Consider the following 18,226-nt stretch of genomic DNA (forward strand, 5'->3'; position numbering starts at 1 on the left):
GGTTTATAATTGATATGTTTTGACAGTTGTATACACTGTGAAACCCTCACCATAGTCTAGATAGTGAATATGTCTGTACCCCTCAAAAACCTTTGTTGTGCTCCTTTATATAACTCTTCCCTCTATAAGCATCTGCCATTGCGATGTCTTCTGTCAAACCATTGAGACTTGAGAAACTCAGTATTTTTAATAGGTTATAGTATATTCAGGCTCTTTTTTAGCTTTGGAAGATTCTATCTTTTTTAGGGAGTTTGCCTATTACCTCTAAGATGTTGAATTTAATGCCATAAAGTTGTTCATAATACTGCTTTATTATTTTTTAAAATATCTTATAGAATCTATATCAATTTCACTTCTCTTACATGAGATTGGTAACTTGTATCTTTTCTTTTTTTTTCCCCTGATCTGTGTATTAGTTTCCTATGGTTGCTTTAAAAAAGTCACTGTGAACTTGATAGCTTAAAACAATAGAAATTTATTCTCACAGTCTGGTGGCCACACGTTTGAAATTGTTTCACTGGGTTGAAATAAAGGTGTTGGCAGGGCCATGCTCCCTTAAGAGGCTCTAAGGGGGATGATATGTTTTTTTGCTTTTCCCAGCTTTTGGTGGCAGCTGGCATTTCTTGGCTTACGGCTACATCAGTCCAGTCCCTGCATTCATGGTCATGTTGCCTTCTCCCATTTTATCCTGAATCTCCTTTTGCCTTCCTCATAGTGATATTTATGATTGCATTTAGGGCCAAGCCCAACTCAGTTAATCCAGGATAATCTTTACATGTCAGAATTGTTAATTACATCTGCAAAGTCCTTTTATACCATCTAAGGTAACATTAACAAGTTGCAAGGATTAGTACATGTGCATATCTTTTGAGGAGCTGTTACTCAGCCTACCACTGTGTGGCTCAAAGTTTATTGATATTTTCAAAGAACTGGCTTTTGGTTTCATTGATTTATTTTTTCCTCAACTGTCTTTTTATCTGTGTCATGGATTTCCATTTCTGCTGTTTATTAGTCTTTTTATCTTGTTTATTTTGGGTTTCATTTGTCCTTTTGTAAAGTGGAATCCAAGGTCATTGCTATAAATTTTCCGTTTTGCTTTAGTTCCATTCCACAAATTTTCATATGTTGTGTTTTCATATTCTTTTAGTTCAAATACTTTCTAATTTCCCATTATTTCTTTGACCATGGAAATGTGGTATTTAGTTTCCAATGTGGAGGGAATTTTCCAGTTATCTTCCAGTTGTTGATTTCTATATTAAGTTCATGATAGTCCAAGAACATTCTTTATATGTACAAGACCACACCAGATGTCATATTTGTATTTGGATTCAGAACCCATTTTGGTGGTGGCAAGGCAACTGGCTTTGGCATGATTTATGATTCCTTGGATTACGCAAAGAAAAATGAACCCAAACATAGACTTGCAAGACATGGCCTGTATGAGAAGAAAAAGACTTCAAGAAAACATCGCAAAGAACGCAAAAACAGAATGAATGAAGAAAGTCAGGGGGACTGCAAAAGCCAACGTTGGTGCTGGCAAAAAGAAATGAAGTGTCTAGCAGTGAGCTGGAGATTGGACAACAGAAGGAGTAAAGATTCTGCAGTGGCTTTATCTGTGGTGATTGTGCAGATTTTTCATGAGAGGGTTAATAAACTAAGAACGTTAAAAAAAAAAAAAAAAGGCTTTATAAGCATCTTCTGGGTGCTGAGGAGGGCAGCTGGCCGCGAGCCCCCTCCCATAGCGCTGGCGCTGCCTCTGCCCCCAGAGCCCTCTCTGCAGGAGGCTTTTGCGCTTGCTTGCCTTTCACTGCAAGGGGTGACCCAGGCCCTTGGGAGGTGGGAGGCTCACTGGGAGTCCTTACCTGGCTTCCCTGGACGAGCAGCTCTGGGCGCACTGGGAGCCCTCGCAGGCAGCCCATGCTGGCAGTGTTACCTGCTGGAGGTTGATAAGATGCTAGTGGAGGGGGTGAAACAGGTGAAAAGCCACAGGCCAGGGAAAAGTTGAGGGAAGGGAGCCCTGGTGGCCAAGGGCCTCGGCCGGGTCAGGTCTGCGCTGCGTGCCCCCAGGGGCCAGCGGGGGGCAGCATTGGGCCTGGCCAGTGCCCCAGCCCAGGCGAGAGGCAGGCCTGGGGCTAAAACCAGCACTGCAGGAAAGAAACCGCCACAGCCAAGAACTGGCAGTGTCCTGGCCTTTCGTCAGAAGCCATGCCTACCGGATCGGCAACTAGAGAATGAGGCCCAGGTCAGGGAAAATGAATGAATGAATGAATGGATGGATGGATGAATGAATGAATGACTTTTAGAGCTGAGAATATTATCTATCTTGGTAAATATTCTAAAACATTTACCATTCATTTACTGTAGGAAAGAATTCTATATTCTGTACTTGGCCAGTAGAATGATACTTAAATGTCAGGTCAAATCTGTTGATTGTGTTGTTGAAGTCTTCTCTCTGCTGACATTCAGCCTATGTATTCTATGAGTTATGGAAAAGGAGGTGATAAAATATTTGAGTATAACAATAGGTTTTTCTATTTCCCCCTACAGTAATATCTGTTTTTTTTTTTTTTCTTTTCATGTATCTTGAAGCTTTTATTAGGTACATAGACATTTAGGGTGGTTATGGCTTCTTGATGAACTAATCCCCACTGTGACGAATTGTACTTCCCTGTTTTTTTGCATGCCTGATAATTTTTTATTGTTTTGTTGACATAATAAATTTCATCTTACTGCTGAGCTTTGTTCTGGGATGCATTCAGTTACTTGGAAGCAGTGGGGTCTTGATTTTAAACTATTTTATTTTATTTTATTTTATTTATTTTATTTTATTTTATTTTTTTTTTATTTTAAACTATTTTAGATGGTACCCACCCAGTGTTTAATCTAGGACTAAATTTATAGTTACCCAGGTAAGACCCTCTTGATTACTCCTCCCTACACTCCAGATTTTCCCCTGTGGTTGATCCAGACAGATCCTTTAATCCCTTTCTTTGATTCTTTTCTCCTGCCTGAAGTAGTTCCCTTAGACCTATCAAGTCAATGGAATACTCATGACTGCAGATCTCCTTGTCCTCTCTCTCTCTCAATCTCTTTGCCACTCTGGCACTCTGCCCTGGCAAATCCAGCACCCTGGGCATTCCTGGATCCTGAACTGCATGCTTTCAATTCAAGGAGACCACCAGAGTCTGCCGAGCTTCCCCTCTGTATAGCAGCCAGGAACCTTTTTTTGAGGCATTAAACCTGGACATTTGTTGTAGGGTTCACCTCTTTTGTTTCCTGAATCTCAGGATTCGCTCTCCTTCCTTGCCTGTTATCCATTGTCATGAGAACTCTTGTCTCTTACATTTTTCATGGCCTTATTGTTGGTTTCACGTTGCAGGTAAATTTGGTAACTATAACTTCGTCTTGGCTGGAAGCTGAATTCAAGAGCTAGGATTTTATATAAAGTGGTTCTAATGCATTTTAAATTGTACCTGGAGAAACATCTGTAGGGTTGGCTCACAGACAGCTATTAACAGGAATGGCTGAACTTTGTAGGACTGTCCTTTTCACCCTGGCCATTAGAGTACCTGCCACACTTGGACAATTACTGTGAAAGTTACTTAGTATGAGGTGTTCAGAATGAAGGAAAATTGAACCCATTTTGGTTCTTGAATCTATTGTTTTAGCAGGTGTTATATTTTGGGTTTTGTATTTCTTCTTTAGTTGTTTAAAGGTTTTATGTTTTGCGTGGAAATTTGTGTCTCAAAGACACAAATATCTTTTTAAAAATTAAGTGTCAAATGTTTGCATATACTAAATGTTTTAAACACAGAAATCAAAAGAAATAAGTAGAGCATGACATTTTGAGTTTTCACTTATGAACATTCAACCAATTAATGTATTTGATTTTTTCTTCTGCCTCATAGCTTCCGTGATCTAAAAATTAATGACAGTTTGCATTTGTTAAGTCAGTTTTACTGCCTAATAAAGCTAGGTTTATGATTTTAATGAAAGGAAATTCTTTCATTTTATTTATGCATAATCAGATATGCAGCTACTGTGCCTCAAATTTATCCGTATATTTTTTAAAAAGCCAGTCCAATAACAGAACTGCTATTATTTATTTTTAATAGGAAGAAATCAAAACCAAGAGAAAGTTAAAAACTCAGAATTTTAAAAACTAGGAAGTAAATACGTGATGTTGGTATTTTGGCAAGTCAAACTTTAATAATCTTAATTTGTTCTAATTATCTCTTTGTTTTCCTGCTCTCCAAAATCATTATTAGCTAACCTGTCCATCAAATCATGGTACAGTTTAATAGTGAAAGTAGATGTAGCTGCCCACAGATTATAATAGATTCCTTGCAGAAGGCCTATAATTTCTTATCTGTGGAGGTTGCTAAAAGTTGAAGAAGGTGTTTTGTTTTTGTTTTGTTGTCATTGTTTTAAATTTTCCATGGTACACAAAGTAAATGGTAATCTTTTTCATTTAGATTTTTTGATTTATGGAAATGGGTAGATCTTTTTATGATGCTGTGTGTGTTTTTTATGTTGTGGCTCACTTATTGATAGATGAATTTGCAGACAAACCTGCTTACCATTCAGATAACTGATCCAGGTGTATTTCAATATTGTCACAGTAAAGCTTTCAAAATCTACCAATTTCACACAGCCTTTCTGATGTACTAGATTTTAGTACTGCTTTACTTCAATCTGAAACAGTTGACATTTATAGTACTCTCACCTTGCTTTCTAAATGGGTTGTCACTGCATTAAGCTTTGAATGACCATAAACGGCTTCTCTATCTGTGCCCCTGTCTTACCATTTTGGGAGAGAATCTGTAAATCAAGTCTTCATATGATTTTCATCACACTCCTGTAGAGATGAATATTCCCATTCCTGTAGTGTTCAGTTCTAATTAATACCCTGGCTCAATGTCCCAAGTTAACTTTTATTGCCAAGACAGTAGCATATATTACTCCATTTTTGTGAACTAGAATATTAGATTTCCAAAAGGTTCCTGAAATGGTAAAACTTCTTGGATTTTAAACTTGACTTGGTTTAGGGTTTACTAATACAACTTAGCCTCCAGGAAGAATGCCTCTAATTAAGCAGTTAACATCCCAGTGATCCTAGGCCTTGTCTTCTAACAGCAGGAATACCATAGGTCTAGAAGTCGACTCTGACCCCATCAAGGACACCGTATAGAAATGCCTCTTAAAGCTAAGGTGAAGGTGTAATTGAAGCACTTCTGACAATGTAAGGGACCCTTAAGGCTCCAGTAGTTCATATCTACAGCTTTCCAGAATTGATCTAGAGTTCTGATATGGAGACCAAGGCAACTGTGTCATTTTGAAATCCCATTTATATTTTTATATTTTGAAGTGATCATTGTATGCCACTTAGGGAATTATTCAAAATCTATAAATGACATATGTATGTTGTGTATGTATGTATATGTATACATATATATGTATATACATATATATACATACTCCTATATAAAGTAGACATTAATTTTTTTCTTTTATTACCTTTTTAGGTGACATTCATTAATAATATAAACCATAAGCAAGTCCTGTATCATGCCCAAATTCCTTAACTTTAATTGAATAGATTGGAATGAATTTTGTTACTTAAGTCAAAAAAATTGGAATGAATTCTGTTCCTTGTTTGTTTTTAATGAATGCCATTCTTTTGGTTGATTAAAGCAATTTGCCAGTGACTTTGTAAGTAAAATCCATTGAATGCATTTTAAATAATAATTAATTGCCAAGGAAATGGAAAAAGAAGAGTAGTTAATGCAGTTTGTAGGGATTTAAGGAAGAATAATTTCTGACAGTTCCAATTATGTAGGTCTTCCTAGTACCCATAAATTGCTTTAACTTGAATTGTTTCTTGATGCTTTTACAGTTTGAACTCAAATATGTACTGTTTTAGAAAATAGATTGTGCCCAGATTTCTGTAAACATTTATATGTTCCATTTTATAATGCCCAGTCATGTTGATTTCACAGAGATTTGGGGAAATTGATCCTAATGGGAATAATATTATGGGAGCTGAAAGTAATAGATGTGTCCTTCTTTTTCTTTCTTTTTTAAAAAAGCTGGACCTGTGATCTACAGAATGCTGAGTTATCCCCCAACTCGCCGAGCTTTAATTGTGGGTTGTGGTCTACAAATGTTCCAACAGCTCTCAGGCATTAACACCATCATGTATGTATTTCTTTCTGGCTTTTTACTGAAAACATTGTGAAGGAATTATTTTACATGGAAAAAAGAATAGGACTGTTGGTGATTTGTTATATTAATTGTATAGGATCCTCCTTTGGACGGTAATTTACAATTTTTAATCCTATCAGAATGTAGCTTAGAAGGAGATGGTTTATTTTGTTATGCTCTATTGGCTTTATTTGATTTCATAAAGTTTTTCTTACACGTCATCCAGTACTTCATTATATTCTGAGGTAATGAATGTATCATTTTCATAAGCCATTTCTTGATGCTGCTCAAAAAGTGAAACACAAGGGAATCACCTGGCATTGTCAGAGGTTATTTGGCACACAAATAACTAGTTCATTTCCTTTTGGGGCAGTCTGTTACAATGCAATGTGATAAGAACATTAATAGAAGGTGTATTACCATCAGAGTATAGTGGGCCAGAGACAGAGTGAGAATAGAAAAGTGGGGAAGACACAGGTTTCCTGGTTTCTAGTTGTCAGACTAATCCAAAAAGTTGTATGGGGGTTAGGGTGGAGCAGGATGAAATGTAGGGGTTTTACCATGTTTTATTCATCCAACATTAAACCCATTTTTGATGGCCCATTTTATACTAGACATACAGAAGTGAATAACGTAGACATACTATTGGTCTCGATGTATATAGGCTGGTGGAAGAGACACATTAAATTCACAGTTTAATATATAATTTCAAATTATGATAAGGGCTATGTAGAACTATTTCAGTCCTCCACAGAATAGATTTTTAGGATCCTCGGTAATAAAATATGGTAGAGGAAAGTTAGGAAAGTTATGATTTTTGCTGAGAAACTAGTTGTTGGGTGAAAACCTGCTAAATCGTAGAAGTTTCTCCCCAGTACCTATTGGTTAAAATTATCAAAAAAATACAGATTGTGTAAAATTCAATTTTATTTGGTAAAGCATTTGTATTTAGGACTCTTGATATTTTCCTTTGAAGTTACTTGGGATATGGTGACTTATTTAGTGATCATTTGAGAAGCGTGAATAGCTTAAAATAATTACTAAAAACAGTGACTGGGGCCCAGTGACCCAAGATTAAATCAGGATTTGTTAAGAAACTCTGAAGATTGATTGATTGATTGATTGATTGATTTATGATAGGAGAGAGAGCACATGCATGTATGCAAATCAGGGGAGGGACAGAGAGAGAGAGAGAGAGAGAGAGAGAATATCTCCGGGAGACTCCTTGCTTGCTACACGTGGAGCTCAATGCAGGTCTTGATCTCACAATCCTGAGATCATGACCTGAGACGAAATCAAGAGTTAGATATTTAACCCACTGAGCCACCCGGGTGCCCCAAGAAATTCCACTTTAAGTATATCTACACCCTTTGTGAATTTGGTTTTAATCATAATCCTTGATAGACTACAACTTCCTGGATTGCATTGTTAATATTTGGTCCTCTCCATCTTCCCTCTAAGATGTACTTTAATTTTTTATACCCTTTATCTGCTCTTTATCACCTTTATCAGCACCTCAGTAGAGTACCTAGCATATTTATTTGTTTTCTGGATATGGTATACCATGATTGTTCTGTGTCCACCATCCTAAGTACGGTGATGGAACAAAATTGTAACAAGGCTAACAGCATTCTTTCAAATAATGCAATGCAGTAATACCCCATGTGAATATCCATTTTATCAACTTAATTTAAAATATGTTCTCTGTTTCTGAAAATCTTTTTTGTTTGTTCTGCCCTTTTCTAGGCATTTAAATTTAACAAAATAAATTATTCTTGTACTTTTTTGTTCTCCTATAAAACCTCACAGAGCCAACTGTCATTGAACGGTAGTGGGTAAGGCCAGTGTGTTCCTAATTGAAATCACTGTCATAGTCCATTTTGCAGATACCTAGTGTAAACTGTGCTGATTGTTTTCAAATTTTAACAAGACGTTCATTTCTACAAACATTCAGTCTTCTCACAGTGAAATCAAGTGATATGAGCATAAGAATTCCCATATTCCTTAAGATTTATGGTAGTCATTATGTGCTTTGCTTATCACAAACTGTACATAATATAGGTAGTGTTGTCATACAGCTTTTGCTTGCAGTTGAGTATTGATCGTGGAAAGAAGGAAGAATAAAGTAAGGTAAATGATGGCCAGATGTGGATTGCTTCTACATGATGGAAAACAGGTGGCCAACTCTGTAAAGAAATTAATATGCCATTTTAAGGTCTGGAGGTTAGAGGGTTAGACACTTAAATGATTCAATACCTATAACAAATAACTGTTGGTTATTCATAATACACAATTTCAAACATTCATATTTTAAGCCCATGAAACTTAGTGTAAGTCTTTCATTATAATGGATGTACAACTGTCATCATCTGGATAGAAGATGACTAATCTGAGACTCATATATAACATGTTTTCTTTTGCTCTCTCTCTAGTCTATAAAATTGGTGTGTGTGCATGTATCTTTTTCCATTCTTAAGATTCAATAAATAGTATCATAAATTTTGTTACAATTTAAAATAATCAATTAGAGTCTAATAGTTTATATTTTGTTGTTTTAGTAGAAAATATCCATTGCATTTTTTTCATATTTAAAAATGACGTTTTGTTAATTTGGACTTCTTTTCTTATGGATAGTCCACTTGGTGTATTTCTTTACTCTTTTCTCTTTCCAGCTTCCTTCCTGGTTAAGTGGGAAATAAAGTAGGCAGTGCTCTTCTGTATTCACAGCCCAAACCTAATAATATATAGAAGGTGAAATCTTGTTTTCAAAATCCATCTTTCTCTCCAGAGTTTGTGTGAACCTGAAATATAAGGTGTTTTGAATTCTATTTCTCACCAAGAAAAGTTCATAGAAAGACCATATGGAAAATATTAAAAGATAAATCATCCTTACAGTTACATTATATAATATTACCATGTTGAGGATTCTCTCTTTTGCTTCATAGGATTTTTGTTTCTATCTCCGTGACCTCCTTAGTATCCTATCTCAGTCAAGAAAATAGATTTTCTTCTTGGAATATTTAATTTTCATATCCTGTGCCATGAAAAAAATATTGCTTGTGTGTATATGTTTAAGTATTTTTATTTGTATGATAACTTAGATTTATATCCTAACTTATACCTTATCCTCTATTCTATTGAACAGAGAACTTCTGAGTTCTTAAAAATACAGCATCTGTCAGCTACTACATTTAACTCTTAGAAGAAGCAACAACTTTAATCACTTAATAATTAATAATTAATTACTTAATAATTTCAGAAATACTGAATAGGTTATTCTCTTTTCACATGAGAGAAAGAACAGAGCAAATGTAGTACTAACTTTCCTGATGTAAACCTGTTGATGTTATGGCACAATATATCACAGATTAAAATATTTCCACGTGTGATACAATAAAGAGGAGAGGAGTGATAGATGAGGTTGATACTGATTAATGTGAAGGAGACTCTCTTAAGAAATTTTTGTTGTAGATCTATTCTAAACTCCATTCATAAAGTCAAAAACTATACATTTTCCATCAAACAAATTTTATCTGATAACTACTGATAATTGAACCCTTCCCACACTATTACTACCACAGCCAAAACATCTTCACACATGAGAGGAAGACAAGAAAAATAATTTCAACACCTGTTTCTGTGGAGGTTTGATAGCATCTTGCTTCTTTTGAGGAACTTAAAATAAGCTATATCTTGATATATTCTGATGAACATACAGCAGTCCATCTTGGACAAATGAAGTTATCAGATTTTTACCTGAGAAGACCAAGTGGTTAAATGGCTCACTTTAAGGTTACACAGAAGGACAGTGGTAAAAAGGAGAAGGAAATTCAGAAATTTAAGCTTCTGAGTCAGCTTTAGGCAAAAAGGATTGTGAGGGAATAAATCTCTTTAGGATACTCTGTGCCAGTCATCTACTTTTAAGCTATTCTTCTTTTAGATTAAGGTTCCCAGATTTATTTCATCCTGCTCTTCACTCTTAACTTAAAATGGGGGTGGGAAATAGGCATTTGTATCGGACAGGCATTCACTCTTACCTCTATAACTGTATTACCTTAATACACAAGTGATCTCTTCTTCTGTCATTTTTACAAGAGATAATAAAGACCTTTGGAAAATATGTCCTTATGATGCTAATAGCTACCATTTATTGAACATTAAATACCACATACTAGTCTAGCATGTATTAACTCACTTAAATATTAACAGAAAAGGAAAAAAATAGGACAAAACTGTTAGCCCCTCTAATGGTGTAATTATGTATTATGATGATAAACATTTCTATTGCTTTAGGTATGTAACATTGTAAAGTGTTTTTATAGACATGATCTTTCTTGATCTTCATTAAAATCCTGTCAAGTAGGCATATGGTAGTTCTTCTGTTTATTTGCTAAGTAAGGAAGTTAAGGCTTATTAACAAGTGAAGTGAATTATCCATTGTCAGTTAATAAGTTTTAGCACGGAGAGTGGAACCCTGATTTTCTGACTCTATCACATGAACTACTCTTTAGTTGTAGAACACCTGAAATGCCCAGAGCTGACCATTTAAAGCTTGTCTGTGGGTAGTGTAGGGTAAGAAATCTAAATTAGTGGAACTCAATAGCATCCAAGGATAACTGTAGAATGACTGTGTGCTAATAAAGTGACATCCATCTCAAGAATCATAAAGCTTGTCAGATTCTTTAATCTAAAGGTATCCAGTTAAGGTCTTTGCTTTATACCCTGATCTAGAGTTCCTGGACAAGCCAGCCTAATGGTTGGGTGAATCATTTGTTTGTTAATCATATTTAATTAATTTAATTTCATAAGGGCAGTATGCCTGAATCTGTTCCAGTCTCATATTTTACCCTCAACAAGCTCTACTAGGATAAAAAATTGCCATCCAGTCAGGAAACATGGCACAACAAGCAGGCATGGCCAGATGGTGGTAAATGTAGAGAAAAATAAAAGTGACAAGAAATAAGAAGAAAACAATAAGGATTTATGTGTTCTCCTCTTGTAAATCTGAACCAGAGGTGAGGTTTTGCTCTCTCTGATTTTCAGCCAGCAGGATGAATGGACCAAAGCATCTGCTCCCTAATGTGAGCCTTCTCTTCCCTCTGCCTCCTCTGTAGGATTCTGAACCTAATCCAGAAAAGCTGTTGAATGATAGTATGCTTCCCTCATTGGAATGTTTCAAGATGTGTGTATTTGTAGTTACTTGTGTTCCTTGGATGTAAGGGATTGAATAGATGAGAAAGTAGTTAAGGCTCATGGTTCATTCCTTTGAAAAATAGTTTAATGTGTTAGGAAAAATACTGACCCAGGAATCAAGACAGAATTAGTTTTAAGATCTGTCTCCATGGTGGGACTTCAAGCATTCCAGTTAGTTGCCTTCATTCTAATTACTAATCAGGTGAAGTAGATAAACTTTAATGTACATTTGAATGAGGAAAAATGGAGTTTCAAGTAAAGTGGAAGCTGAAACATTTGTGCTTGAAATGCTTTAAACCTTTCTTGGATGAAAAGTTATCAGACTGCAGGAGATCAGTTATAGTCTAAAAGAAAATGTATTTTGTTGACATAATTTTTAGAAGACTGATTAAATGCTTGCTTCATGCTGGTCATTGTCCTAGATGCTTAGCTTCTTATACGTTAAGACCACATTTTTATTTCCAGAGTATATCTTTTTTAGAAGGATAGTCTTGGTCATAGTTGACAGTACTTCTTTGCTCCACAGTTGTGTAACAGACCTGTAATCTGATGTGAGAGAACTTTCTGTGGCTTCCATAATGTAAGGGGAAGACTTCCCTGGCTTCTCAAATCATGTACAAGGGAAAGGCTGCAACTTCAATCTCTGGAGTCTAAGGCCATTTTTGGTGACAGATCACTATCTTACCATACAAAATAAATCATTCTTATCAGATGAAGCTCTAAACAGAATAGCTTTCTATTATTCCTAATTGTTTTCCATTTCCCTGGGTATGTGTTGCATACCTATCTTCGTTTGAGTTCCCCAAAACAGGCCCCAAGAAAAGAATTGGGTGCAGATGATTTGCGGGAGATGCTACCGAGAAACATGAGGAAGAGAGCAGGGAAGTGTGGTAGGGTCAGGGATGCAGTGAACTGGGAGGGGGGGATATGGTCAACCCCTTATCTCAGTAAATAGTTAGAGCTCAGTCCTGTTGAGGAATAGTATAAATGTAGTTTGAGCTATTCTAGGAGTAATTTTTCACCATCCTGTCTCTCAGTGTGTCATGCCTACAGTCATTCTGGGGTTCCTTGAACAATCTCATCTAGGGTTTGAGCTCTTGGGACTGAAGTAGAGAGACACAGGGAGTTTTAACTAGAAATTGTCAATTTCTACAGTGAATTTCCATAACTACAGGGGAATTCAGGGAAGAGCCAAGAGCATATTGGGCAGGGCATTGAAAGCATCTGTTTAAAATCTTTCTGTGTCTTCAAATATGTGTAAACAGAGTTTACAAGTATGAGTATGGACTTTCTTAGAACCTTTCTGTGGTTAATGTGAATTAATTTTTAGTGAAAAAAGGTAACCTTAAAAAAGTAAGTACTTACAAAAAGTAAGTAATAAAAAATGCAGGTAAGAAAAATGAGCATATATTTCCTTGAATATTATCTTTTGGAGGGTTTTTTTAGTATAATTCACAAGTAATTTTGTCCTGTCACAGGAATCTTAAATCTACATCTTCTCAAGTATTCATTTATTCCTTCAATGAACATTTACTGTATAGTTGATAGAGCTTCAAATATTTGGAATACAGAAAACTAAGAGATTAGTTTTACCTGGAACATGAAAAGAGCATATATAAATGATTTCTTTTTGTTATATTTTAAAAAAAATTTATATGGAGTTCTGGCCAGAAATATGGTATGCCAAATATTAACACAACGTTGTTAGATCTGAATTTAAATCCAAACCTAGCACTTTTGCTGTTTAAAGTCTACATGTTGCTTTAACTTCTCAGCATCTCAGTCATCTGGAAATGAAGAAAAATACCTCCTGCAATTCTTATGGTTGTTTGATGAGAATAGTATATATGGTTCAGGCCCATGGGAGGAGCTGAATCCATGCTTGCTAGCTTCATTTCTGCCCACTGTGTATTGCATTTTGTGAATTCCAAGGAATTTGTGGAAAGCTAGGACATTCCATAGTTAATGCATCCTCTTTGGCTCACATCCGGTAATCCAGGATTTGAGGCATCCTCTGTAGATACAAAATTGTTTTAATATCCCTTCTTTCGTGCATGTCTCTTTTTTCAGAATATAGAAAGGAATCATAATGGTGTTTTTCTTCTCATAAATGTGGTAGGAGTGCTGTCTACTTCAGTATTATCTGTGTTCCTTTTATCTTAAGTGAGGCAGAAAAGACCTCAGTGACCTTTGAATGATCAGAGCTAATCATGCCTCCTTAGGAGGTTGGGGCATCTGTTGCTGAGTATACTCCCATGTGACATGACCTGTGGTTTACATCAATAGATTGTCATATCCTTTTGCGTCCTTTCTGAATCAGATGTAAATTTAAGGTTCTCTAGCAGTAATGGAGATTTATCTCCAGGGTTTGTTAAAATATCACTAAGATTATCGTTCCCCGGGACATCTTTGCCTACCCTTCTCTGACTCATGTTTTGCTGAAAGATAAGTGAAAGAAATGCTGTTAATGAGTTGAAACAACAACATGAAATCTGGGGCTGTGCCCTAGGAAACAGGCTTGCTGTGTCCATAAAGCAAAACCTGGTTGCCCAAATCATATATGAATTTGAAAGTAACCACTCTGGTTAATTCCATATAGGCTATTAGAAAATTGTAGAAATGTTCCCTTCTTTATTCATTTCTAAAACAAATCGGTGCAAGGCACCCTGCCAGAGACTAGAGATACACAGCATGACTTAGCCCATTCCCGGGGAACTTTGGTCTTTTTCTCTCATCTTTAAAAGGATATGCTGCCACCTGTCTTGAAAAATTGCTTTGAGAATGAAATGAGACAGTAAAATGCCTGCTGTATAGAAGGTAGTCAGATGCTGTTGAAGGATTCAGTTCTCCTTTCCACACTCATATTTGTCATCTTCTCAGCACGTCAAGTTTCTATGCTCTCCTCATGTGGCCATGATTCTTATAAACGTTTTTCCTTTCTTGGCACACCACAGCATTTCATCTTGAGTCTCCTTCATGACTTTGCCTGCTTGTTTTCCACCTCCATGTTGGTGGTCCTCAGGCCTTGGCTTACAACTCTACTGGAGATTTCATCCACTCATGGTTTTGATGACCACCTACATGTGAGAGATGATCTTAGCTGCATTTCCAGATCAGAACTGCTCTGAGAACACAATTATATCCAACTGCAGGACATTTTTACTTAGATATCCTCTCACCAGTCTCTACATGTACAAAACTGAATGCCTGTCATCTCCCTCCAGTTCTGCCTCTCCTAATCACCCCCACTGCAGTGAAGAACATGGCCAGTGGGTGCCCAAGACCGTACGTATATGGGAGCCAACCCTTCCTAATCCAACCATTGCAATTTCCTTCCATTTTACTTCCTTGATATCTCTTATAAAAGTCCTTTCGTTCTCTTTATTTTCGTTGTATGTCTGAGTTCAAGCCCCGCTTTAGACAGGGTTTGTTGTATTTGCAAGTGAAAGAACCCCCTTCAACTTTAGCTTAAGGAAATTAAAGGGGTTATAGTAAGGGCATAGTTCGGTGTCCAACGAAAGATGAATGGATAAAGAAGATGTGGTTTATGTATACAATGGAATATTACTCAGCTATTAGAAATGACAAATACCCACCATTTGCTTCAACGTGGATGGAACTGGAGGGTATTATGCTGAGTGAAGTAAGTCAGTCGGAGAAGGACAAACATTATATGTTCTCATTCATTTGGGGAATATAAATAATAGTGAAAGGGAATATAAGGGAAGGGAGAAGAAATGTGTGGGAAATATCAGAAAGGGAGACAGAACGTAAAGACTGCTAACTCTGGGAAACGAACTAGGGGTGGTAGAAGGGGAGGAGGGCGGGGGGTGGGAGTGAATGGGTGACGGGCACTGGGGGTTATTCTGTATGTTAGTAAATTGAACACCAATAAAAAATAAATTTAAAAAAAAAGATTTAAAAAAAAAAAAAAAGTGGGAAAAAAAAAAAAAAAGTAAGGGCATAGGGACTGAGGCAGAAAATGGAGCTGAAACCAGAAACTGGGGAGTCACTTGCTCAGCCTCTCTATCCACATGGTATTTTGTCCTGGCCTCTCCCTGGCTGTATGATTCATCTTCCTTCTTTCTCTTTGAGATCTTCCTCTGTTTTTTGTTTTGTTTGTTTTTTTGTTGTTGTTGTTTTGTTTTGTTTTTTTTGTGGTGGTGGTTCATACCTGGTCACATTTGGCTACATAAACCTAAATGTGCTTCTAAGTTCAAGCATCCACAGACAATTGACTGGAGTTGTCTCAGTTCTTAATTCCTAAGAGGGAAGAATCAAGGTGGACCTACGCTAACCCAAGTATATGAGGCCGGGGCTGGACGACATTGTAGGAAGAGACAGGATTTTTCTGCCTTAAATCTCAGCTCCCCTCAGTCTGTCCTCTTCTCTGCCTGACCTTTCTGAAACAGAGTCAAATCATATCCCCTCTTAATTTAAAATCATTAGTGGTTCCTACAGCTTTCAGCAGAGCTAATGTCCATTTTGTACTGTGCTGTGTCCAGCCAATTCCCACACACTCTGCCTCATGCTACACAGAATATCCTGTATTTCTGGCAATGATTAAAACTCATCTAGGCCTCCGTGCCTTCAAACATACCATTTTCCCAAGCCAAAGTATCCAGCTTATCCTAAAGGACCTCTAAACTCAGGTCACATGCCATCACCTTACATCCCCACGCTAATTTGTGGGATCCTCTATAGCAGTCTGAATAGCTACTTGTCACGACAGTTATGCTCTATTATAACTGCAGATTTATTTTTCCCTTCAAGGAGCATGCACATAGTAAAATTGCTCTCCTTGAAATACTCCTCAGGGAGAGCTAGCTAGATTTTAGGTACTACTGTTTTATTTTGCTTTCATTCTGTTTGTAGTCAGGGTCATAGCCTGGTGTTATAATTGGATCTGACTATGGGAGTGTCTGTCTTAAGTGTCTGTCTGACTATGGGAGTGTCTGTCTTAAGTATTTTGCAGTTATGGCCTTAGGAAAACAAAAGCTACAGCATTCAAGATTTGAGAATAGAATCTTTCAAAACCACTGCCAAATAGGTCCTGACCTTTAGAATTAATGACGAACCATACAGCATTTCTAATGATTTATAATACTGGATAGATACTTTTTAAGTTTAGTTTGAGTTTGAACACCGAAGATCCACGACAGCAGTTCTGCAAGTCAGATCTCTTCATTCCTTCTTTCCAGGGCAACTGAAGAGCTAACTTAGTGACTTCTATCCGAGTTTGTGATTATGCTTCCTGTGACTGATAGAATTGCAGGATTTCAAATGCTATTAAACTGCTCAATGCAGAGACAAATAGTCTGATGACATGTCCATTCATAGCAGGGAGAAAAATGAACAGTGTCTCTTGCTGGAACATCTTCATTTATTTTGATAAGATTATTTTGTCCTGGGAAGATTAAAATATACAGAACTGGATATAAGGTGCACCTATTTCCACTTCTGGAGAAACACACAGTACTGGAAAATACAAAATGTATAAAATAGATTGAACTGTGCAGTTTTAACTTTAGTTTCCTGCACTGAATTAATAGCCTCCTCCTGGATTCATCTAATAATCTTCAACTTCCTTAAGGCTCTCTCCTTAGCCACTTATCATTAATATGTTTGAAGAATTTAATCAAGTATCTAAGACTATTTGCAAGGACTAAATTTAGCCCCTAGGCATGTTTTCTTTAAAAAAATGCAGAATTTTTACATTTGTTAAATTTGACATTATAGTCCAGATTTCAGGGGACTGTATTGCTTCTTGGAGTGTATGGGTCCTCCGTAGTTCCCCACATTCCTTGCTACTCCAAATGGCTGGGCCCCATCAAGGCTTTTGAGGTTATGCCACCTGCCCTAAGGAATCAACTTTCATTTAACATTCTACTTAGAACTTTCCCCATACATATATATCGTGTTCAGGGCTGGTCAAGACGAAGGCAGATGATTAGTTCAAACTGGTTTTGGAAATAGAAGTATAGTGTAGTCATTATAACAATAGCTGTGTACGTTGGTAAAATGTTCAGTTTCATTGTTGACCTCCAAGACTTTTATTTCCTATTACCAAAAAAAAATTTTTTTTTTGAGGCTTAAGTGGATGAGACTGCGATTTGCTAACACCTTACTCTCACTTTATCAGCTAAGAAGGAGTATGTTGTAGCTGACTTTGGAATCAGACAGACCTATTTAATGATGTGGTTAGGATTAAATAAGATACCACATTTAATGTCCTTGAATATGACTGACTCATAGCAGCTTATTACTTATTACATTATTATTTTATTTGGCATCAGACAAACCTGGAGTCAGATTGTGTTGTGTTTCCTGACCAGTGGTGCTGTCTTGAGTGACTTGTAGCCACTTTGAATTTCAGCTTCCTTATTTGCAAATGGGGTATAACCTGCATCTCTGGGTGGTTATGGTTTCCCTCACTCTCCCCCATCTCGTGAGTGGCACTGCCATCCGTCCAGGTTGTTCCACAGTACAGGAATCGTCTTCAATTTTCTTTCTTCTTACTCCCTACATCCTGTTGTCTAGTACATAAGCTCCAAAGATATTATTTCCAAACTGTAACAGGCTTGAGACGCTTCTCACAGGAGTTCTAAGATATTTTAAATTTGTGAGGGAAACCCTGACATGCTCAGATTACTGCTATTAAGTAGTCCGTACCTTTAGAAGCTCAACCATTAGGTATTTCTTTTGGCTTAGGGTTAACCAAAAATTACTGAGACACAGAAGTCTCCATGAAGCAAGAAAGTCTGAGGACTTCAGCTCTGTGCTATATCCTGCCATCCTAGCCATCACTGCCTCTTGCTCATTTATTGCA

The 18,226-nt window shown here is 36.8% G+C and overlaps 1 protein-coding gene across 1 annotated transcript in view; it reads left to right on the forward strand.

The window, feature by feature from the left end:
* Window positions 1-18,226, forward strand: part of SLC2A13 (solute carrier family 2 member 13) — a 359,718-nt gene that overhangs the window by 145,352 nt on the left and 196,140 nt on the right. The window contains exon 4 of the mRNA XM_072798345.1: window positions 6,090-6,198. Within this exon, the coding sequence (XP_072654446.1) occupies window positions 6,090-6,198 (109 nt within the window). The remainder of the gene's footprint in view (window positions 1-6,089; window positions 6,199-18,226) is intronic.

This window comes from Canis lupus, chromosome 25 (genome assembly GCF_048164855.1).
Source record: "Canis lupus baileyi chromosome 25, mCanLup2.hap1, whole genome shotgun sequence".
Classification (NCBI taxonomy): domain Eukaryota; kingdom Metazoa; phylum Chordata; class Mammalia; order Carnivora; family Canidae; genus Canis; species Canis lupus.